At 37.0% G+C, this 25,936-nt stretch overlaps 1 protein-coding gene across 1 annotated transcript in view; it reads right to left on the reverse strand.

The window, feature by feature from the left end:
* ITGA1 (integrin subunit alpha 1) overlaps positions 1-25,936 on the reverse strand; it is a 69,612-nt gene that overhangs the window by 33,974 nt on the left and 9,702 nt on the right. Inside the window, exons 2-6 of the mRNA XM_075079533.1 lie at positions 7,987-8,107; positions 5,196-5,308; positions 4,129-4,217; positions 3,922-4,036; positions 3,128-3,255 (exon numbers count right to left, since the gene is read on the reverse strand). Coding sequence (XP_074935634.1) covers positions 3,128-3,255; positions 3,922-4,036; positions 4,129-4,217; positions 5,196-5,308; positions 7,987-8,107 — 566 coding nt within the window. The remainder of the gene's footprint in view (positions 1-3,127; positions 3,256-3,921; positions 4,037-4,128; positions 4,218-5,195; positions 5,309-7,986; positions 8,108-25,936) is intronic.

Genomic DNA, 25,936 nt, shown 5'->3' on the forward strand with positions numbered 1-25,936 from the left:
AGGCAAAATGAGAGGAAAATCGTTTAGTACATGGGCATGATATGCTAGGATTTTGATCAGTGGGATGTGGAGGAAAATAAAAAATTTTTGTTGTACTTAAATCATATTTAACATTAAAGAAAAGCAGAGATCCCTTGGGAGGCACTAACAGACAATACATTTTATCATATGCAGATAACTGAATCAAAGCAAAATTGAAACAATTCTGCTACATTTTATTCACTCTCAGGGACTCAGACAGAAATTACTTGTAAACTATTGCAAAGGTCTGTCTTAATCATGAATCTTTTTAATACCTCTTTCATACACTTCTGTTCTGGAAATAAAACTGATTGCAATATATGACATGGCATGACTTATTAGTCTACTGATACAGTCCCTTTGGAGATATAATAAGGTGCAGACCTAACACCTATACCTGCCTATGTCATGTATTAATGGAGAAACAAAACATGTCTGAAAATTTCTGAAGGCCATTCCAATATATCTTTAAAGTTGGAACTGAACATATCAAAGTATTCTGCTTTCTCTTTTTATATTCTTCTACCACAGAAGGTTGCTCATATGTAAAGGATTAAAAAACACACTTTCATATTAAAGAGACAATTATCTCTACAAAAGTTTAAAAAAGAGGGAAAAAACTGTCTTGCTTTGCAGTTACATTGAAATGTGGAATAAGGCAGGGAGAAATATTTTGTTCCTACTTCTATCATTTTTTGTCATTTAATTCCTTCTTCCTTTTCCACTTTTCTATCGTCACTTTCCCTTTGCTAATTTTACCCATAAGCACAGGATATGTAGCTTAATCATCAGTATGGTGGTGTGGATTTTCTGGAGAATGGGAAGAGGAAGGGAAGGAAATACTTCTGAAAAAATTACACTGTAGACTTTGGCTTTTTGCATCTGAATCTTCTGGCTTTCACTTTCAAATTTGCCAAACACGGGACACTGAGGAATTTCTCTTCTGACTTGCCACAAATATAATAACCACTGTTTGTGGAGGGGGTAAGTGGAAAAAAAGTATCTCTCAAGCCTCTAATCAAAACATGGCTTTGAACAAGTCACAGCCAAGCTGCTAAGGAGTTATTCTGTAATCACCTCATTCCTTTCTCAGGCAAGCGGAAAACAATCTGAAGTCAGTGAAAGTCCACTGATTTCTATGTCCTCAAAAATCCTCAAAAGATGAACATGGAAAAAACTATTTAAACAGACAGAAAGTAAACAACTGTCCCTGTATTTCTATCCTGTGCTCCCAGCAGAGAGGATAGAAATAAGCCTGCTCTGTTGTTTCTCCTCTTCCCCATTCTACAGTAATTTAACCACAGTTTCTGAGAAAAGTGACAGTGTGAGTGGAGGAGACAGTATAAACCCCTTACTACTTTTGGCTGTGCCAGAGTTCCCAAGCAGGGGGCTTGGAGGAGAGGAGAGAGATGGGATATGTTCTGTGGAAGGGGTAGAAGGTAAGAGGAACTGAGAAAATTCCACCTAGCTTTTGCCTTCCATTTCCAGTTTTTCAGCCTCTCTCTCCCTTATCCCACTCTTATCTCCCTCTCAAATGTTTCTGCTTTTAAGCAACCAGATGCCAAAGCTGATGTTCTCAACTGAATAAGTGTACGTGTGAGAAGAGGGGTCGCTATGCCAAACTGTGGGTAGAACGGATTTTGTGGGTGGAGATGGCAGGCTGCTGGAGTGCTGGCCAGCAATGGACCTTTTGTGCATGAGCTGAATACACAGACGAAGCAGGATTCTGAAAACAAACATAACAGAGGTGTGGCAATGTAAAAATTTAGGAATTGCAGGGTGAGGAAGAGCGATCAGGGTGTAGTAGAGTTGACTGCCCTGTGCGCTATTCCCATGAAGCCCTTTGGGCAGAAGGCAGTGATGATTTCCATGCAGCTGTTGCCCTGTACTGGGAAGTTCATATTAAGTATTTTCCCAAGATGGCACATGTTTGAGTAATCAACAGCTTAAGGGACCAGGAAGATTTTTTCTTCCTTTCTGTTAAATTTGACGAAGTGTTTTTCCTTCTTCCTCACAATATCTGGAAGAACAACATGTTTAAAATAACAGCACATGATTGTAAACTTCACAGTTTATAAGTTATAAATTTATCAGCCAGTGTTCAGTACAGCCAACAGGAGAGCTGGGTGGTAACTCACAAATCCCAATTAACTTGGAGAATGATGGGGATACCCTCTGCAGACAGAGGTATCCTTTACACCTTCTCCTTTGTGAAGGCAGGAGCTGAATGTTAGGAGCTAACCCGAAATAGCAAAAATGCTAAGTATGGGCCTGCATCATATCAAGTGTCATACAGGATCCCAGAAAATCCTTGATTTTGGGAGGGGGAAAAGGGAGAAGTGAAAAAACCTAGTCTTTTCTGTTGCTGTTAATAAAGGTTTCTGTGTTGAAAGGTATCCCAACATCCATGTTTCCTCCTTTCAGGAGTTCTGCTGGAATTGCTACTTATATACTCTGTTCAGCAGACTGTGAAACATCGGACAGAACCTCAGCTGGGGTAACTGGTTGTAGCGCCATTAATTCTGGTGGAACGAGGCTGATTTATAGCAGCTGGGAATTTGACCCTCTCCACTTATTATATAAATGCAGCTTCTGACAATAACATGCAGCTAAACAGTTAATTATGATTTAAAATGTCTAAAAGCTGTATGCTCGATGCTCCGAGTAAAAATATTTAGTAAAAAATATTTAATGCTGCTCCAAAAAGCTTATAGTCAAAGGCTGGCTGAATCATGCATGTGGACCTCAGAGGAGCAGAAATGGCCTTTGTGCTATGAAGTACAAAAGAAGACCAGAAGTGGTTGTGGAGAGGAAGCAAGTGGGAAAGGACAATGTTCAAATGGCCTCACTTAATGCACTTTTGTTTCTAGGTTAGAAAGTCGATTTCTGCAGACTGCCTGAGCGGTGGGGGAGGGAGAGCCTTCCTGACATTGCTGCTTGGCAGCAGACACTGAGGTAGTTGTGGTTTCAGCTATTTTATTTTAGTAACCTATTGCCACAGGTCATTAGAACTGAAGAACTCTATAGGTGATGCTCTCACACCACTTCCTGTAAATCCTTTTTCTTCCTTGTAGATTAAACAACCATAAAATATCTACCATGTTACCTGTGTTTGCTGAGGACCTATATCCATGTTATTCAGGAGGCTGTTTAGGAAGGCTGTGACACTATCCCATGGATAAATGCTGTTGGATCCATCAAGGACTATGACGATGTCCAACTGGGTTTTACACTCTGCAACACAAATTGCCACATAAGAATTGATACTAACACAGATCAAATATATCTCACAGCTCCAGTTACTCCTGAGGTTAGTAACAAATGCACATCCTTCTGCAGTGGGGCTGAACTGACATGTCTGATGCCAACTGTCATTCATCAACTTTTGCACCATATTTTACACCATTTTTGTTCCCTTTATCAGCAAGGCATTCTCTTGTAAGCAGAAATTTCAGAACAAGGTTAGAAGATCAGATAACTGGAGTATTTACTAGTAAGCCCTACCTTCTTCAATGTCAATCTGTTCCTCTTCGATTTTTCCAAAGGACCAGGTCTTTAAGATTTTTATCTATATTACTAAATTGGGTTTGCATTAGCTCTTAACATGCCATCATTATTTAAAAAGAGTCTTTTGGCCATAAGTAAAAAACATAAGCAACTATTTTTAGCAATTGTGTTTGGATGTCACATAGCACTCTAATGATTGTTTATACTGAGATAAATACCAAAAGTAGCAAGAATTTATGTTATATACGGACAATGAAAACATTTACTTAACTTGGTAATGTTGGTAGCGAAGTTAAGCAGTTCATACTTTTTGGTATGTCTATGTGTATACATTTGTCTTGTTTGGCACTTTGTATCTTCAGACACACAAGAGAATTCCTGTGGCATGCATACCTTGCACAGACGGAGCAATCGCCTCGATGGTTTCAAAAGTAGAGCTGACGTTAGAACAAACTCCAGTTGTGTAATGCAAACGCCCACACTTATAAGCATAAAGTGGTCCACATGCCTTTAAAAGATGAAAAAGGGTGAAGTGTTTTTGTTATGGTACCTAAGGAAAAAACCTGACTTCTTTTAAAATGGGCAAAAGTCCTTTCTTACCAGAAAGCCTCCTTTTGGATTAGTCACTAAGGTTGTTCCAAGAGTCATGTTTTCTTTTACTTCCACGACATTAGGAACAGAAGTAGCAGCTATAAATAGATTAAAATGTTAAGTATTTGGGAACATGAAAACAAAATGTTAAAGTATATATCCCCTAGTATGGAGCTTCCAGCTTCTAAAATAAAACCCAGACTGACACTGGTTTCATCAAATATTTTAGCACCCCTCCTCCTCCTTCTTCAATTGCAACAATCAAGAAAAATTTCTGAGGCTGGCTTTTATCCCAGAAAATTTGGCTGGGTTACTGTCTCAAATAGTTTTCCTGAACCGCAAGAAATAAAAGTAGTAAAAATAACAGCACATCATGAAAGCAAGAGATCACTGTTCACACAGTTTTGTTAATTAGAAAACAAGTATTCTTTTCTTTACCCTCATCTGATATAAATGACTTAACAGCTTTTAAATTTGTTACTGTTATGTCATATAACTCACATTTAGCTTTTCAAGGGAGAGAGGAGATAAATAATATCACAACAGGTGTATTTAGTGCAATTCATATTAATGGGAAGTCTCTTCCTGTCTGTATCATGTACCTCTTGACATGAGCAAGACAATTATTAATATTTACCTGTATCATAATAAGATGCATCAGCCTGGTTCTGGCTAGTTACACTGTCATGAAAAGCCTACTGATGGGATTATGAAGGCTCTTGTTGGCTTCAGAGAGCTTTGGAAAGGGTAATCCATGAATCTATGCTCCATGGCCTTTCTGGGTCCATGGTCAGGACTGCCAACCACAGTCAAGTAATGCCAGTCATAATGAAGTTTTGATAACACAGGCAAATGCCCATTCTAAAATTATGAGCATGTTTTCCATAGGACAATGAGAGCTTTAAAATAAAATTATTTTTGATGTTACAAACACAACTTCCTCCACATTTAGCTCTGGAGTCCTAAGTAAATGTTCTCTATAGGAACAATTCTAATACACATTTACTAGCTAAAAATCTCCTAAGATCTGACCCCTATTATTTCTCCACGTGACACAGCTTTATTTTCTTTCATACCTGGTAAGTTCAGTTTTATGCAGGGTGATTGGTTGTCCCTTCCTACAGGGCATCTGTATACATCTCCTGTTCTTTTCTCAGGTTGGCCAACTAAAGGCGAACCAATAAGTATCCTGCAAATGAAACAAGTTACCTGAAAATTCTTCTTTCTTAAAAGGAACAAAAATCAGCAAATTAAACTTACAGAGAGAGCACGGCTGCAGCAAGCTCCATACAAAGAATACAGGACAGAGAGCAAGAAAAGTATCTCTTATGCTAGTTCAGAGACAAACAAAAGCAGCCACTCTGTCTCCTCTTTAATAAGGACACGGAAAGGAAATATGCCTATATACCAAATTACACAATAGAATAACATTTTAAAAAATTCCAGTGGAAAACAAAAGCAATATTGGTGGGTGGATGACAAGCATGAAAAGTAACACAGAAGAAAATAACTGTTTTATTTAATACCTCCTTGATCTTTAACATATTTTAGGAGAAAATGTATTTTCAATGCTGAGAGACCAAATGCCAAAGGAGAGGCTAACAAGCACCTAGAAGAACTCAGTCTTAAGTAATATGAGCCAACAGTGTTAAATAAATCTTTTTTCCTCTCATTAATTAAAAAAATGTTATTAAACTGGTTATTTAAAAAAGTTAAAAATTTTTAAAATGTTAAGGATTTTTATCCTGTGTCTTTTTTTTTTTTTTCAAAACTTGGTGTGATCAAAAATCACTATTCTCCTACTTTGTAAGCACCACAAATTAGCATCCACTCCTAAAGCCAGTTTTCAGCAGGAAATGCTGTTTAGAGATGGCCACTGTTTCTGTTCTCAGACCTTCATTAGCTACAGTATACAGCCCAGCATTACCCAGCAGATAACAACCGGCTCCATTAAATGTGTAGCGAAGAACTTTGATTAAATTAGAATTCACAGCATACACTGGAAAGAGAAGTCCTGCCATTAAGAGTAACAGTTTGGTAAGATTTGCTCTTGGACACTTAGATGATTGTGAAGAGTTATTGAGAGAACCATTTCAATCTTTAATCATAAATTAGTAAGTCCAGGCAGAAGATATTTGAATAGAATGGCATAATATGTAGAATATAGCCTACGGATTTAAAAAGCACAGAATAGACAGTTTAAACCCATACAGAATCCAGCTTCTAAAAAACCATACTGACATCCCCTTGGAGGTGATCAGTGCTCACCAGGATTATGTCCCTGTGCTATTCTTTTCTTAGAAAAAAAGAGCCCATGAACAGAGAAAAGTTGTCCGAAAGGATATTTTGTCTTTCTGCATGGAGGGATTTTTTTTAGGGGATGCCAGTTTTATTGAGAAACAACGGTAGTCAGGTTTACAGAACACCTTTTGCTGAAAAGCTCTATCTGTGGTATCTAGGTAGCATTATAGCTGTTGACAAAACATCACAAGGCTGCTCTGTATATTTATTTTTAACTGTCAACCTACAGATTTCCTGCTCTGGATATTGCTACACTGAAAGCAACTTGAAAGCTTGACAATTTCACAGCAGCTCTGGAGCTTAATTTCAGAGGTGTTCCGATGTAGCACACTAGTTCAGATTCCTGTCTTCCTTCAGCTACTGGAAGAGTCGCCATTTCCAGCTCGTATTATTTTTTGCTCCTGAAAGGTTTCAGGACAGTTTACAACAATATAGCTTACTTTGCAAAATCCCAGCTCCTAGAATGGATACCATTTCCTGAAGGTCTAAATTAGCTCAAAGAAGGTCATTATTATTCTCCCATGACCCTCATGCAGATGTATATTCAAACATCCTACAACCCGGGCAATCAAGAGCTAGCATTTTCAAAAGCAAGCTCTGCAATTTCATTTCTGTGAACATCCCCGATGGCAAATGGCAAATGCTGTGTCGGAGTGGTGGACAGATTCTTGGAGCCAGACAGCCTCGGTGCTTGCAGCAGGGATTGCTTGGGCACTGCAGAACAGTCTGACCTGCTGTCATGCAGCCACACGCCCGTCATCCCAGGCTGCCTGCAGGAGTCCCTGTGTTTACAAAGAACGTCAAATTACTAGCAAAAGCAGAGCAATCTGCAAAGAATGACAGAGATCTCAGGGTTCCCAAACCTCATACCATTCAATTGTTATTTCAGCCCTCCAGCCCAGTAGTTAACCTGTGAAGTTTGTGAAGCAGAAATTGGTGTTTATCAAAAGACCCAGAAGCAGTGATACCAGTAAACATGCCAAAACACAACTTCTAATTCAGGAGAACAACAAGAAGCAAATACAGGTTAAGAAGGCGGCTCCAAGTCCCAAATGTGAATATATTACCAATTGCAAAACATAATTAGCCCTCCGAAAGGGAAGGCAGAGTACTATATTAATAAATATTTTGACAGGGAAATCTTCCCACCAGTTAAAAAACTCATTTCAGACAACCTCTAACAGAAAAAAATACATAATACAGATTAGTTAGGTAAAACAGGAGCAATTTCACTGCCAATACATTAACACAAGGAAGAGATAAATAATGATTTTATTTGGTAAATGGAAAAAAACAGGGCTCAGGAGTAACACAAAACTTTCTCAGCTTCATCAATAAGGGAATCTACCCACTTGTAAATTCATTTGTGTCTTTGAGGAAATAAATACAGATACAAATTTGGATCTTTCAGTCTCCCAATCTTTCCAGGTTTCCTTAGGACTGTGCACTAGTTTAAGAAATATGACTGACAGAATCTGGCCCTTACGTATCTGGAATATTTACTCCTGAGTCACTGAATACCTGATAATTTGGAGTTTCAATTTAAGAAAAAAAAAACCAGCTTACCATTTCCCTTCCTCATTTTCATACTGTTGGACTGTGTACCCAAACATGTCTTCCAGAGGCCCACTGAAGGTCATTGCATTTTTCACATCAACATTAGAAGAGCTGACGAGGTGAAAGAGAGCTGTAAAAAAAAAGTAATATGTAGCAATACACATAAAACTTTTAAGACTTTTAAGAAATCAAGGTTCAATTATGACTTAACAGAGGGCACAAGACAGGGGTGGAAAGTGGTATTTTGGGCATATTTATCACAGCTGTTAAGAGATTTAAAATGTACTTTCTCACACATATATACGCAGCTACATTCAGAGACAGCAACTGGACTTCTGATTCCAAACCCTGTTTTGTAAAGTCCATCACTCATTTGTAAGTCACAATTCAAATAACATTAAGTAAAATATTATTACCTTACCTTACCTTTACTATTAGTAAATAAACCAACTTTTTAGTTATTTTTACTCCTTCTGTCTCCATGCATTTCTAATGTAAGAATTTTACACAAAATGTTCCTTCCATCATTCAAGGTAGTAGTTCTCAAGTTTTCACAAATTGAGAATTAACTAATTTTCAACTGTTTGCCGAAGACACACATAGGAAAAGAATGAGGAAAAGCTTTCAGATGTATTTCATTTTAATCTATATTAGCGGAAAAAAAAGCATATAGTTTTAATTCTATTATAGAGTACCTATAAACCTTTCATATTTGGAAAAGAACAGAACAAATTTTTAATGCAACCAGATGCCATTATCTCAAAAGTACTTGTATGTGCTATCTGTAGAAATACAGTATTTACCCACTTAGGAAAAATTGCTCTACAACAGTGTTGTTGGATGACAACGGAATCAGTCATGAGAGCAGATACTTCTTCGAACTGATTTCCCATACCCTAATGTTCAGTGATCATCATCAGGGAAAATACTGTAAAAATATAACTATATAGCAAGTTTCAGAAAAATGAGGTATATAAGGTGAAAACTCCAGCTTGCAGTTATAATTGTTACCCACTGTGAGGGTCATTAAGAGGTCAAAATTACTATTTATACATAAAAATAAGGCTATTGATCTTTCCTTTACTTTTTATTTCTAATAGTGATCTCTTCCATCTTTGTCCTGCTGAAGTCAGTTGCAAAAGCAACCACCGACTCTGCTGCTGCAGAGCTGTGTATTTAATACAAAAGAGCCAAAAAGTTGAATTTGTAGAATATCAACTACTTAAAATCACAATTATACACAACTCTCCTTTCATTTCAAAGAAGCATTTCAGGATCATTTGCTGACATTTAACAGCTACGTAAAAATACTCAAATCCATAATATGTTTTGCATGCCAAAGTATCTAAATAATGTCCAGTCACTAAAATACATCTGTGTTATTCACCATTGAGATGATAATATTCTCACAGAAAGCTTGTTACTATAATTAAACTCCCAAGTGGTCAATGCTAATCTGTCTCTCTCAGCAACTTATTTTCTGCTTAGTGCAGTAAAATTATCACAAAAGACTATTCATCACTTAGTAGGTATTTTCAGTTTCACTGGACAGCAAAAAAAAGAAAAAGGAAAAATTTCATTTCTTCCTACAGTCAGAGTCAGGAAATATAAAGCAGCGAACAAATTAGAACAAAGTTTGCATCTGTTCTTCAGAAAAGATTCTTTGAGAATGATAAGAAAAATTCATGGTTGATGGTCTGATGGGAAATAAATTGTAAGTAATCCATGAATCTTTTGTCTTCCTTAAATGTTCATGTTTAAAGAAATTCTGCTATGAATTTTTAGGTGCAATGGGTATTTTCCTTCCCTACACTTGGTCATCAAAGTATAATTAAAATCAACAAAACTGATTTTTAAAAACTCAGTCATCACTGGTTCAAATCTTCTTTTGTTAAATTTCAGATTAAAAATAATTGCTATTATTGTTTTTGACACCATATGTGGGATTCAGACCACGTCATTTAGACTGCCAACCTACCTCCTACACAATGAAACATTTCTAATGAGATCACCTGCTAAAGTGTCCAAGTTCATTATTTATTTGAAAACAGGTAGATGCAAAATCCATCCAAGTCAGCTTCCCCCAAAGATCTCCAGAAGTCTGTTTACTGTAGCCTCTGAATCAGACAGACAAAACATCCTTCTACAGGTCTTCAGAGGAATGTTTTTTTCACCTTATGATGACATTTAAAAAATATTATTATATGATATATTAAAGGACATGGATTCCAGCTCATCTCATCCAGTTTACTTTCTCCTAAAGCTACTGAAGGTTACATACGCACTGTGTGCTCTGTACATTCCATCATGATACCCTCCATCATCATCCCGTCATTTGCTGCCAGACAAGGAATTTCTTCACAATGCAGTATTGACAACTACTGTGATTCTTTCCCTGCATTCACTATACTCAATGGTCTTAAAGTTTCCTGAATCTATTATGTGATATACTAAAATCTCATAATTTTAAAGTATATACTTCTAATCCTCATAGTTGTAACAGAAAGTTTGAAACTGAAATGCTAAACCAAGCAAACTAGAAGACACATAATGCCATCTATTTGCTACTAACCCCCGAACTCCTCATGCTTCTGAGTGAGGTCAGATTAGAACCAGCAATAATAATAAATGTCCTTCTAAAAAATAGAGCTACAGGAATCAAAAGAAGCTAGGTGGGCCAGACTGGTCAGAAAGAAAAAGGAGGTAGCTCCACAGAGCAGGGAATAGACCTGTAGACCTCACCAACAAAGGGTGTTTTGGATGCTAAATGTTATGTATTCAATAGGTAGCTGAGTAAGTTAATGGAAGACAAAACCACTGCAGGTTACAAACCATAGAGAACGCACATCTGGTTCAAGAAATACCCTCAGCCGGAAATATTTGGAAACAGGAAGAGGAGAATTATATATGCTTGCTCAATTACTTTTTGTATCTATCGGCTTACATATACTCCTGCAGGCACAACGCTGGACAAAACAAGGTCTTGATTTGATCCAGTATGGCTATCCTTCTACTCTCTCAGTTTCCTGTTCTCTCTTAGCCAGAAATCAGATGCTTTGAAGTTTGACTTCATACACTGTGTAGTGTATTTTAATATGGAAATGTATTACATGACCTTCTGTGGCTTCTATGTGCTATGAAACGTCATGAGCATAATGTTTTTTAATAAAAGTAAGGGTGATGATAAGCAGTATAAGATTAACTCATAATTAATAGATTTAAAGGTATCTTATTACAGTTTCCACAGATTCTGTAAAAGGAAATCTTAATAGTCAAATATATGTTCAAATCTGCAGATAGTAAATGGAAAAGTGGAGTTCACAGTCACCCACATTACACTGTTAACGAACAATAACCTACTGACTTATGGCAACCTGGCTTTTACATTTTGTTTCATTTTTCAGAACAAAGAAGATTGTACCCATGAGCTGACGATACAGAACATTTAAAAATACCACTGATTGTGACTGCGAAAATGATACTTTATATTAATATCTAGCTTGCACTCTTCCAAACTTCCAGTTTCTGTCTAAGATGCATACATTCTTATCTATTTCTAGCAAAATTGTGTATATGAATTAAAAAGACTTGGCAGAAGCAGTGGAAAAAGAAGAGCTACAGGGCAGTTGGAGAGGATTCTTTTGACAGTTATGGGGATTAAACAGAAAAAAAAAATCTTTTGGTAGGTATGTAGTATTTGACTATATATTTAATCACAATTAATGTAGGTAAATTAAATTAAGTTTTTGAATGATTTCATGTTTTGTTAACAGAATGACTAAAAATGCAGATCAAAGCATTGATCAGAAATACAGAATATAAATGTTTATGAAAGGATAAAACTCAAGTTCTAGCTTTTCACTTCATGTTCTACAAGAAATGATGCACTGTAGAAAACAAGAGACAATGACCCTCTCACTACATATTTAACCTGAGAACACTAGCTGATGCAATATGGCATTCTCTGCTGAGGACAGTTTGTACCTATACGTGAAAGTTTAACACTCAATCACCAAGACAACAACCCAAATATTATTTCTCTCAGAAAACTAGAGTAGTAGCTCATACTTGCCTAGTAGACATTCACAATTTTTTTCTGTTTTACTTAATGGGATCTTTTAACCAAATACTCATGCTGTCTGCCTGCTTATTCTGCCTCTAAACTGTGCAAAACTAGATTTCCCATGCGCTTGTCCACATGCATATTGCCACTCTAACCTTTGCAAACAGAGAACTGCAAAAGAGGAACCCTTATTTTTCTAGAACAGATGGATAAAAACATAACCTGAACTGTAGAACAAAGCCTAACACCTAGCTCTTTACCGATGAAAAACAGATCACCACAAATCACTCACAATAAATGTCATCACAAAGACTGATTTAGCCGAAAGAAGAGAGTAAAACCAGTTAAAATATTTTATCTGTGTATGGGCTGTAGCAAATAACAGTTGCTTCCTCTATAAATGGTGGTTATTTTGAGAAATACAGAGGTTTTTTGCAAAAATGGGGAAGGCCAAATTTGCACTTTGCATTGAACAGGGTTTACATGTTGGCTGTACGTTACTTCTCCCCACCAGAATGTGGTCAAAGTGTTACTTTTGTTCCATTTCATACTTACTGCTATAGCATTTCAGGTGTTCTTATTAATTCCTCTGCGTTTTGCAAGAAGAGACTGAAACAAAGTGGGTCTAAGTGCAATGAGGAAGGACAATGAACCAAGTAAAAATGCCTTGCAAAAGTATGCACAACTGGAAAATACTGGGAAACCCAAAGTTATTAGCAGAAAAAAAACCCAAACTGCTTCTGGCCTAGAAAATAAAATAGGATACAGAAATTTAAGCTGAAGATTAAAATAAGATTAAAATGTTTTATGAAGTTCTCATATAGCTGGTCCTCGGGGCTGGAGGGGGGAAGCTTTAATGTCTTGTACAGCACATATTACAACCAATGATGCTATAAGGATATTTTAAAGACCTGCAGACAACACAAGAGTGTGGTACAGCAACACAGAACAGTGCATCTGATCAAAATGTACCGAAAGCTAACTGATATTAGGATGTCCTAGTTTATAAGGCAATACCTGATTGCCTTTAAAAGTATTTTATGCAAAAGACTACCTGTCTCTATTGTGATCTTAGAAAACATACGATGCAAACAGCATAAAATGGAGCAACTAGAATGCTGGTGACAGTTACTCAGTGAGGGGAGTAGGACTGGGAGCATTGGCTTGGCATCCCACAAAAGCTTGTTTTCAAAATGGTGGCAAACATTATCACTCTCTGCAATTAGAAAACTCTTCACTTGAGGAAATTGATGCCACTGAGTGTTGGCATGTGCAAGCTGGTGCTGCTGCTCTCAGCTAGCTGGAATCAAGCCAGCAGCAGAGAACAAACTGTGTCCTTCAGTATGTGAAGAACTGAGGCTCAGCCGATAAAATCTCCTGAAAGCTGGATCTTTTTAGGTGTGTCAACACACCATCATGGATTTGCGTTCAAGGCTGGACTGCATCTGATAGCAAGGAAAGATTGAACATACATCTCCTTCAAAGACATGGCTATAAAAATGCTCTTTGTGAAATTGTGGCTCAAACATGTGAAAGTGGATTTTTTGCTGGACCCCCAAATTGGAGAATCTTCACATTTCATTTTTTGCTTCATTTGTGATAATGTCACTGCAGGATTATACAGTCTTGTCTTATGAAAAATAGATTTAGACACAGCCAGCCCAAGTGGAAGAAAATACGATGGCATGGTACAATTGCCGTCTGTGAGCTCAGGGTCCATAGTGCTCTGGTGTTACTGAGGAAGGCCAAGGAGGCTGTGGTAGGAGCTCCTGCGGCATTCAGTTCTGGCTGGCTAGATATCAGCATATGTCAAATAAAGCTGTATATTAAAAAAAAGTTTCAACTTCTGAAACTTTTTCAGTACTGCTTAAATCAAGCCTTTTATTTTTCAGGTCTATAAAAGAACCTTTGTATAATTTTGCCTCCAGCATTTTTTCTTTAATCTTTAACCTTTGAAGAGCAAAAGACTGACTTTCTGGAATAAGACCAAATAATTAAAAAAAAGACTTCTTTATTAAAAGTAGAAAAATATCCCCAAAAGACAAAGAAATATATATTTGAAAGTGGTTCCAGATTCAGTAGCCACATGCTTTTCAAAACCAATTACATGCTTTGTACAACCCATTAAATAAAGCTTCCCTTTCTGGTTTTGTACTGACTAATTTGTACTGGAAAATAGCTTTCTAATGCGGTGTCAAGCCTGAAAATACACTGAATCAATGCTTTGTAATGTGGTCCCAAATGAGTAACACAATGTGATGGGCAAAACTTTTGGAAATACAATAGCAGAGACCAGGAGTAGGTGCCCCACTTGGTTGACAGTCATCTGAATAAAGCTATTTTGTTCCAAGTCCTCTCATTGGGTCAATTCTTAGCACTTGGCAGTTTCTCACATGAGGGAGAAAAAGCCTTAGAAATATGCAGTCACATACAGAAAACTTCGTGAGGTCAGCTGCTAGACTTGTACAGACACTTAGCAAATTTAACAGTGTGATGCAAGTGAAACAAGTCCTAGAAAATGTTTCAGCTTGTCTGCAGTGATCTCCAGTCCATCTTTTGGATGTGGTTCTTCCATCAACACTTAATTCCATGTAAGTCCCTTCAATCTTTGTGTTCCTCTCTAGGCCCACCCTACCTTTGCTATCAAAGACTGACCATTTCCTCCTGAACATCCCACCATAACTTTTGTTTCCTGCCATCTAGCTTTATCTATAAGCCACCAGGACCCCTCATCTGTTGACCTTTTTTTGAGATAGAAAATATTTATAGTCATCTATAATTAACTCAGATTTCACAGAGAAAGCATGATTAAACTGAATGAGTATGTTAGTTTCTGAAATAAAGCCCAGAAGCTTAAACAGGAACAAGAGATTAATTTCATGCAAAAAGTAAATAAACTAGGACTCTGTAACCTAAAGAAAAATGTGTTCTTCACAGTACTCTCTCCAAAACTGCTCATGGACCTGTAGGTTTTCCCTTGCACAAAATTCCTTTAGATTGATAGGAAGAGTCAAGTGTGATGTTTTAGTTGGTTTTCTGCAAACTTTCTACTTGCCCAATTATGCTGAGTCCCAGTTTTGCAGGCTGATGTCCTGCTGCTGTAAGCTTTCCACTATGTAGCCTTGTTGGAACAAGAGAACATGAATCATAGCACATGCATACACAAAAAAGCCAATTAAAAACGATAACAAGAAAACCCCAGTCTATCTGATCAGTCTAGACTTCATCTAGATTCCTCCATCAACAGATGGACTAGTCCCATCTATAGAACACCCCAGGAGGATAGAAATACCTTTTGAAAATTCTGGGAAATGTGATAATCTTGAGAACTGATGCAAAAAATTATGCTGACCTGAAAACTCATGTTGCTATCTCCCGACAATTATTATTCCTTTTGCTTTTCTGAGTGGGTATCATTGTTCATTAATTTTTCCCCCAGTTGTTTTCTGGGATTGCTGGGTAATTTTTCTCAAAGGTCAGCAGTCTTAAGGCTAATATCAGAGTGGAAATGCTTTGGTGGCAATAAAGGCTTTCTGAAATGCAGCAACCTTTTCCATTTTTTTACTTCACAATGGCTACAAACTCCTGTCTTTCATTGCCTTATGCTGAGCATAATCATTGGCTCGTTCTCAACTGAATCACCAATGGCTTCAGGAATAGAAGAAATCATCCAAATGGAAGTGTAAATATCCTGACATGACCCTCTCACACCCAGCACCACAGAACTTAAATCCAATCCAGTTTTTATATAGTAGAGCAAAAAACATGCACTCAACATGCATGCTAAAAGCCAATAACTCATATTTTATGTCCATAAAACACATCAATATCAGTTCAGCTGTGATCCAAGAAACTGCAATAAGTGCAGTAGCGAGGAAAAGATGGAAGCTTACAAATATCTATCTTTTCCTTTGGTTCCATATAACTCTGCTATGCAGTGATTTAGAGGGGGGAAAAAACCAAACCCCAAACAAAAATAAAAGCACAACAAAACAAACCCAAAAGCAAGCAGAGAGCTTGACGAAGCAAAAATTCCAGAGCCAAGCAGGGATGGACACACCTTAGAATTAAATTTCAGACGTGTATATTAGAAGAAAAAAAGAGATCGATTTGCAATCTATAATCAACTTGTATAGAGAACACTTTTCCTATTATTTCTGATAATACAGGATCTATGATAATTTTCACTGGAACACATCAGAATATTAATTTTCTTTATCTGAGCCATCTTCTAGTAGAATAAGAGGGAACCACTGTGTTGCTCCAGCTTCTTATGTCATGGCTACATAAAAAAGGATTCCAGGCTCTCCTGTTCAGAATACGTACTCCTGTACTTCAGCAGGGACTTGAAAACTCTTAAACTTTAAACTGCTTCTCAGCACAAAGACTTACATTATTTTTTCAGACAGACTTGTTATATAAAGCTAATAGGTTGCAGCAAAATGTAAATCAAAAGGATTTTTACAAAATTGAACTCCATTTAAATGGCACAGGGAGATGCTACAACAGTGTAAGATAGAAAACACTTATACAAATATAAGTATCTTAGAGTTTAAACTGACTTTCTTGTATTTAAATAATCATTTTTTTCTGAGAGCAGAACTGAAGAGTAAGGGATGAAACATACTGTTTCTAAAAGCAAATTTTGAAAGGTTTAAAAATGCTTGATACTGACCTTAGACTGACAAAAAAATGAACCATCATACAAACAATTCCTCTTTTCAATTGAAAAATTAATTCTTTGCAATGAATCAACTGTATTGCCAATAATACTGTTCAAGATGGTTTTTTAAACTTTTTCTCCTATCAGTAACCAGAAAAATGACTCCAGTGAGAATAGAGTTGATAAGAGACTGCAAAAGCAGTAATGGAAAATAACTCAGATATTTGTTGAAATGCTGGAATTCCGCCATGAATGGTCGCCAGCTGCTAGCGGGCTCATACCACAAGGTTAGATGGAAGTGCTTCTTCATCCCCAAATGTCCACAGGGAATGCCAGCTCTGTCTTGCAGAAGCACAGGGTAGCAGGCACTGCCTGTGTGCACAGATCAGCTCTGACCTGCTCACTAGCAAAATCTTGAGTCTGTGTAAAGCATGCACTGGCACAGGTGCTCACGGTATCAGCTCTCTACCAAGACATACAGAGCTTTTCTGGTTTGACATTTATGACTGCTCACTGCTGAAAAAGAAGATAATCCTCAGCCAGTCTGCTTCCTTACTCGTGTCTACCTATGAATTGTTAACCATGATAAGAAATCTCTTTTTTGCACTGGACAGTTTAAAGAATATGGCTCAGTGATAACATACATTTTACATTTTTAACTGAGAAATCCAGGAAGACAAGAATGTGGGACTGCAAATGACCACAGTGGTCATTAAATCAAACCTTTCATTAGCACAAACAACGATAAAATAGCTGCCTAATCCAGCAAAGGCTAAAAAAACCACCACCACATACACCTCACTAAATCTACTGCACCCTAAGAAAAAGATCAGCATACTAACATTTGTTCATTTGGACAAAAAAAACCACAAGAACAACTGATATTGTACTAAGCAATTTATAGATTGCTGCTATGCATATTTATTTACTTTACTTAAGCAGCTTTACTTGTCTTATGGTCTAAGACAATCACAAGGACTTTCACAGGCTCGCCATTTTATACGGTAATAGCTAATCTCCAGTCTACTTGTGAGGTGAACATAATTTGCAGGCAACAGATAAAACCGAACTTTCTGTAAATGGACTAATGTACCAGTAAATCAGGAAGTGGCATGCCGTGTTCACCTAAGATAATCAAAAAACTGACAAAGCCAAGATACCAACTTCACATTAGTATTGACCAACTGAAACGAGAAAAAAGATACCCCTCTAGGGTATGTTAGAAACTTATTCCTTGAAATAATCATGCATGACACGTTTGAAGTGGAATATGATCAAGATCAGTGCCTCTTCACAATGCAGTTTGGGAAATAATTTTTTAAATTGCAGTAACAGTTCATGTGGATTTAACAGTCTTCTTTTATGTGGTATATTTTAATAGTCAAGATATCATCAATTAAAAAGGTAATAAATTCTCTAAAAGCCATCACATTACAATGAATTATCAATATTGAATAGCCATGTATTGAAAACTTTACCATAATAATACGCATCATCAATGATATCTACTAATTTTTAAAGACTAAGACAGTCAAGTATCAGTAAGAGCACGAGCACCTCTTTTGATATACCATTGGTGTAGGGATTTTACTGGTAGACCAGTTGAAAGCACTACAGAATTAATCCCAGGTCTTTCTACTGCAAATGTTCTTTTTTACTGGTCAATAAACAATTCAGGGAAATTTGGAACTGGCCTTGAAGATATTATAAAAGGAAGGTTTATTTCCCCCCCAAAAAATTAAAGCTGGACTCTAGAGGTAGAAAAACATCCTGTTTTTTAGATGCAGATTAAGATAGAGCTCTCTACATGAATTACTGGCGCTACTAACTTACATTTCCTACCCACAGCCCATGAAGTACACCCGTAATTTTAAGATATCTGTCCAGCCCAGTCCTGTTCAGAAAGTATTCTGCTGTTACCAGGAGTTGCATAAAGACCCTGCTACTCTTTCTTTCAAATATCTGCATCCACTTCACAAAAGTACCATGGAATTTTGGTGTTATTTAAGAGTAGCTCAGTCTTCTAAAGTCAATGGGAGCTGCGAGTGTTAAAAAAGGATGTCCTAAAAAGGTGCAACAGAACCTCCTGCCACCACCTTATGACGCACAATACTCCTTTTGCAAATATGTGCTACTTATCATAGATTCACATCAGCTTTATGCATGTAGCAACTCAGCTAGAATTTCAGCAGCAAAGAGTGGCAATGGATCACTTCCAGCTTTTACTTCCAGCCCAGCTATAAGGCAGCACAGCAGTGCTGATGATGCACTCTGCTTTTATTCTTCTTGGGTCTATAGCTCTTTGGATACCACAGTTGCCTTTGTCTGAAACAGACTTTTCTAGGCTGTGCTGATATACTCAAAGGACCAACTCAGAGTAGTTGGCTTCAGAATCATTGGAGAAAACATGCTTCCTAAACAAAATAAATTTAATAATCAATTACTTTAGTCCAATGCCTGTTTAAAAATAAAACCTCAAAAATTGTTTTTAATAGATCTTTAAAGCTCCTGAAGGACATCAAACTGGCAGAGATCGAAAGGACTCATTAAACCCATATCAGGTACCTAATCTAAGCATCTCTGCATCATCAACTCAGGTGGCTAATTCCTGTCTAACACAACATCAGCATTGTGGTGCAATCTGGTGCATCTGTTGTGATGTGGTGCAAACATATGCGCTATGAACTGGACTGATATAAACAGGGCAACACAATGCTAAAATGACAACAGCAAGTGCTTTGCTTCTATTCAGAGCTTAGGGTACAGAATAGCAGAGTTGATTCGTATCTATTGTTGGCAACTAGATCATATTTTTGGGGGTAAACAAATTCCATATAAAATTGACCTTTTACTCTGATTTTTCTGACTGGAAGGCTGTTCCAACTGCTAATTTTTCCAGTAGTAAGAACTTCCTGCTCTCCAACATAGATTTATTTTTTGCCAGTTCATATGTCAAAATAAAAGTGCTTAAGCTGGGGAATAATGTAGTTTTAAAAGTGTTCTAGAAGTAAAAGTGGAAACTTTGATTTCAAAATACTAGTGCTTAAAGTCCTAAATATTTTTTAGTGACAATTTCAATACTCCCCATGGAAGAAAAAAAAAAAGACTCCTATAAATTTTTAAAACCTCTTTAGGCTAGAAAGAGGTCTTCAAAATTAGCAAAGGTTAAACTCACAGTTGTGAGCATGAATTGCCAACATTAATTTTGTTCTTTCTGAACTTTTAGTAAGACTTTTGTCTCATAACAAATACAAAGGACCATGCAATTAGACTTGGAAAAAACATATGCAAATGTCTTGCAATTGCTTAAGCAACCATAAATAAGTTGTTTACCAAGATCACAATGCTTGACTGTGTATTAATAGATTTTTAATAACTGATTTCTGAGGCTTTCAAAAGAAGTCGTCTAAAAACTTGCCATTTGACTGTCCTGACTTACAACTCTGCTTATCTTAAAAAAAAAAGCTTTAGCTGAAACAACCTGGAACACTGTTAAAAAACCCCAGTAAACCTTCTACCATTATTTTGTTCTGGCTTTCTCTTACTATTTCTTCTCACTAAGCACCCCCTCAAAAACCCTGCAAGGTTTATTTCAGTCAGCTCCTGTTGTTTGTTTCTGGTTTGTTTTTTTTTTTTTAATATATATCTGACTAGAAATTTTTCCTTCACTTATTACGCCAATTGCCAACACAACACACTGAAGTGCTTGTTTCACAAAGCACTACAAAAGTACTATTGTAAAAGAAGGCATCTTTCAGACAGGTAGGAAAGGAAGACAAAGATAGTCTTTCACAAGCCTCAGATACAGCAGTGACTCCACGTGTGCCACTTGTGTAGCAGGTTTGTCAGAAGTTAGCTACTCCACAGTGACAGGATTAGCAAGGTCTCAATATCTCAATTTCAAGTCTCAGCCTCAGGCTCAAGGTTGCTCTCCCCTCAGACACTAGCTTAACCATGTCAGTTGGCATCTTAAGACTCAGCTGAGGATGACTTGTTAGAATTGAGTACAGATATTTCAAACATCTATTGAGGCTCTCTTTGGGGATGAAGTCTTGTGCCCAACACAGCATCTCATATTTTCCATTGAACCATACCTTTTTGTCTTTCCTCATGGCTATGGAACTTGGAAAAGCTCCCTCATGAGGCAGCTGCTCTTTTTCTGCCTCTCACCACTACTGCCCCCACAGCTCCTAGGTACAGCCTTGCAGCAAGGGCAGCTGCTGCCCCAGGAGGCACAGCATCCTGGCAGACAGCTGATGTTCTTCCAGCACCATATCTGAAGAAAGTCCATTTCAGGTTCTCTTAGCCACCCTGTTGTGGAACAGCAATTTCCATTCAGGAGAGGAATAAATTATATGGAATAAACCAGTTCTTTTCACTAAATGGAGTGGACATGGTCTTACGGCAACTAAGCAGGTAAGATAACCAAATGCAATTAATTAATTTCTCTCACACCTAAACCAAAATACCTATACCAGTATTAAACACTTGAAGTCACCAGGCTGAACACTGCAGGTAAAAGAAAAGGCAATTCTCTTCAGCAAAACCTGCTGCAGCTTTCGGATCTTCAGAAACTATTGAAAGAGACGTTCATGAGCATTCAACAACCGTCCTATGTCCTAAAAGTAGCACTTGCTACCAAGCTCCTCCTACCATAAACAAATCTTGAGGCCTGAAGATAACTATCACACCTGCTCCCCGAGTCATTCCTTCAGCTACCAAAGCAATTATAAGCTAAGAGTCAAGTCTGGTTTTTTTTTAACATGAAGATACCACATTATTTGAGAATACTGCATCTTTATACACATACACTTATATATCTTTCCATACATTTTATGCTTTGTTTGTTCTGAAGTCCTTTCAGTAAAAAGTCAGCTAAAAATGTTTGTTCTAAGTAATGTAAATGTCTAAGGGTTTGTATAAAGGCTGCACGGGAAATCATCCACCTGTCTTCAAAAGCATATTTGCTTGGCTGCCACCAGGTCCAAAATCTTTTTGAAACACAGATCTCTACTCAGGGCTTTTTTCTGAAACATGAAGCTACAGCTGGAGTGCGTTAGGTAGGAACAGTCCCAGCTTTCAATCACTTTCCTGTCCCATTCAGATCAGAAATCTGAAAAATGTCTCTCATATCCCAAGAAATATCACACCTGAGACTGTTGTGGTTTAGCCATCTCAACCAAAATATAAAAGTATTTATTTGATTATACAATATGGAGTAGTACTTACTGAAGGCACTGACTGAAAAGGGAGCATCTTTAGCCTAGTGTTAACAATGAAACAGAAAAGGGTCTTAAGCTTCCTATCTTCTATCTCATGAGACTCGTTAAACCCCTAGACTCCTTCTTTGCTATTCTAGGCTTGGCTTTGGTTAGAAATTCCATTTTGGACCAGAGGAAAGACTTCCCATCAAGTCTGGTATGTACATTCCTAAAAAGGAGGACTGGTTTCAACTAATTAACATTGTTTAATGGAAGAGTTTTGTCAGAGGATTCATGATCAGCTCTAATTTGACTTCTAAGTAACTATTAGAGCAGCATGATGGTAATAACATTAGCTGTGAACATAGCATTTCCCAAAAAGAGGGCAATAAATCAGAGATTGATATAGCAAAATCTGACAAGAGCTGGCAGGGCTTAAAAGCTGCTGCTTCATGTTGCATTTCCCAGAAGACGCTGACTTGGAAGCAAGTGCTGCTCTAACATCAGCCCCCCTCTCTGTTTCTTGTACAGCTGTCAAGTGGGACAAGAGGAAGAATTATTTTCAGACAACAAAATAAACAAGTATGATTTCAGAGACCTTTTCCTCACACTCTGTTTTAGGCTAGGACACCTTAGGAGACAGTTTTTTCACATAAAAGCTATACTGCATTCCTAAAACAGTCAAGTTCAGAAGTTTACAGAGAATATGCACTACAGTTTTGTTATTAGACAGGAGACATTTATTTCCTTTATATTCTGTATCATTCAAGCAGTTATCCTCAAATCAAAGTCAATGCCCTACTTTAGTCACGCATAAAAAATGTGGGAGGACTTAACATGACACTTTTTAAGCAATTCTTTGGGCAATTGCCACACAAGAAGCTCCACAGCCTATGTTTACTCCTTCCACTGATGAAAAAACCCAGGCTTGACCCATGTCAGAGCCTGAATTAAGAATTATAACAATGATCAAAAGACCCAAATGGTTACGCATTTCCGTAACGCTCAATTAATGAAAAATGTGTTTGTAAACTACTATTTTCCTATATAAAATCTGAATACAACAGTTTCTAAAAGCAAGGTGTGGCCATTATAGGAGGAAGACAGATACTGCAAAATAATCTACTCCAATGCCATGTCTTTCTTCTGTTACCACCATGTGCTAAATCAAACCAAAACTGAGAAACCCCAAGTCCTAACAGCATCAAAACTTTTGTCATTCACTTTGTAACAAGTTGCAGGTATATATATTTACAAGAAGTGAGAAGGAAATGACTCCCAGAGCTGTATCATTCCCCACATTAGCACAGCTTGAAGAAGAAACTTCTTGTTTAATAATCATTCTGAACAACCTCAGCTACACCTAGCTCTACATTTTAAGAACTTCATTCCAAAATAAGCATTTTAACTTTATCTTTAAAAAAGATAAATGGGGGGGGGGAACTGATAAAAGCAACTGGCATATCAGAGAGCAAGAAAAAAAAAAGTCTGAAGTTTTGCTGTATGTAAAAAGTACAAAGGTAAGTCATTTTCTGAAGTAATTCCTTTTTTCTTTTTTTGTTATTACATGACTTGCAAGAATATTTGGGTTATAAAGAAGGATTCCTAACTGCAGATCTTCTAATTCCAGTTTCAAATCTACAAAATTGCTTTCTTAGACCTTTTGTAGAAGAAATAGACCACGAATTGCACAAATGTGGCTTTGGATGAAACAGCATGAACATTCTGAGAATGTGTTTTTTCCTGCAAAATTAGACATCCATTCCTTTTTGAAACAGACTTGTTCTCTTTAGAAACAGAGATATGAAAACCTGAGAGAAAAGTGGATAGACTGGGTGACTAAAAAACATCACACGCACACGATTACACCTTTTATCCCCACTTTGCCTTTATGAATCTAAGCACATTTTCTGGATGAATAATACAGATTCCAGAAAGGAATTAAGATGCTCAAGGTAAAAATAAGTCAGCTAAGAAGGTAGCTATAATATACGTTCACAGGAAAAGGCAAGCCAAGGTCAGCAGCTCAGAATTTAAACTAAGAAATTTTCAAAGGATAAGATAGTTTTAATATTCAGGGATACTTAACCTTTGAGAAAACAGTAGCAAATGAAAATTACTTCAGACATTTACATGTCTTTAAAAACATCATACTAGTTACATCACAAATTAAGCTGAAGAGCATGGGCTCATCACACTGGTGGTCAAAAGATCATTTAGCACCAGCATTTTACTCAGATAGTATACAAGGGTGAAGACAGGAAGGAGGGAGGTGAAGAATTCCCTAAGTCAAATACTGTTAAATGCTTTACGGTTTTCCTCAAAGACTGCTATTTTACTTTGTAACTAGCAATATTATTTTGGTCTCTTGCTGGTGGTGACCTCATGTTTTGCACCCCACTTCATCTGGTAAACACCCACAAAAAAAGTTATGCAACAACTGGATTTAAATGCCCAAGGTGACAAAACTAACCAACTGGGGCCTGTTCTGAAGTATGACTTTGCAATAGAAGCTTTATGACCTAAATTAATGTATTTATTTTAATCTTTGAAGCTAAGACCACAGCAGGGTTCAGGACCAGTCTGACTTCATGATAATTTTTAAAGCTTTCTTCCTACCAAACGTAATAAAGAAGTCCTAGAATGTGTATTCATTTATTTTGAAAACTGAAAAATTGGAAGATAAACCATGCTACTAATTCACGGAATTGTTTCAGAACATAATCAGAAACTAAACTAAGACACTGTTCAAAATTATGAAATTCTTTATGGTGCAAAGGAAGAATTTGCAGATTGCATTTAGTTCATGTATGCTTAGTTCCAAAGAAGACACACAAAAAATATTTTCCCATGGACTTATGTGATCTGCAGATAACCTGCATCTTCAGTGAAGTGTGATCTACACACAGGTATTAAGGTCCGTGTTTAGCAAGCATCTTTGTCAATATGCAACTTTTCCCTTAAAAGATACTAGTAACCCTGGAACTTTGCCAGGTTAAGCATCTGCAACTACTGAACACAGCCTACTTTCAATACCAAGCCCTTAAGCTGTTTCCCGAAACAGGATGCATTTGTCTACATAGTGATTGTATATTTATTCTACTAGAAAAATGCTTACCAAAAAAAAAACCCCAAACCAACCCCACCCTTCCATACTTTGGACAACCAGAAGTGTATTTCACAGACTTAATGCCATGATAGCAATAGCAAGAACAGGAAAAATACTCATAATTTGTAAAGTCAGTGCAGAATTTTAATTCTAACTTTGAATAATTCAAAGAACTACTGTGAACATATTTTCTCACCAGATGTTTGCTGTTATACCTTAAACAAAACAAATAAGCAGCAAAATGGCTGCTTCTTTTTCTTGATGCTACACCACCACAAGCACAAAACACAGACTTGCAGAACTGCTATTGTAACCTTCTTACAGTACAGAACGAGAACTCTTCATCATTTCCTGTTTAAAATGGAATAACTGGAATCAATTTGGTCTAATAAAATAGCAAACCATTCCACAGCTGAGGAACAGTTTGATTTGTCTCTCAGGTTGCTGAGAATTAAACTAAGAATTTCCTGGTGTATTACAATTTTGAGTATTTTTAAGTCTCGTTTGTGTAAAATTGCAACAAATTTGTATTATTTTTAAGGGGAATACTAATATACCAGCTTATTTTAAAGAAATTAACACCTTTGCTCAGACATTATGAGCCTGTTTAAAGCCATAGTTTGCTGCATATAAATAATACTTACTGAAGGTCAGATTCTTCTGTTTCATATGTTTACATTTAATTCCATATATAGCAGGAATCAGGATGCTTTCTGGCAAAGCGTATAATCAGCTTAGGCAGATTTTTAAAGGAAAAAAAGGAGAAATTTTAATTTAATCAGTTCTAACTACTGAAGGAAGCCTACCTGAGCATTCTATGACTTGTGGTGCTCAACAACATTCAAGACAAATATGTAAAGCTCAAATAACAGAGTTTATCTGTGCAAGCTGACCCTGAACAACTGTCTTAATGGGCTTGCTCG

The sequence above is a fragment of the Phalacrocorax aristotelis genome, chromosome Z, assembly GCF_949628215.1.
Source record: "Phalacrocorax aristotelis chromosome Z, bGulAri2.1, whole genome shotgun sequence".
Lineage (NCBI taxonomy): Eukaryota > Metazoa > Chordata > Aves > Suliformes > Phalacrocoracidae > Phalacrocorax > Phalacrocorax aristotelis.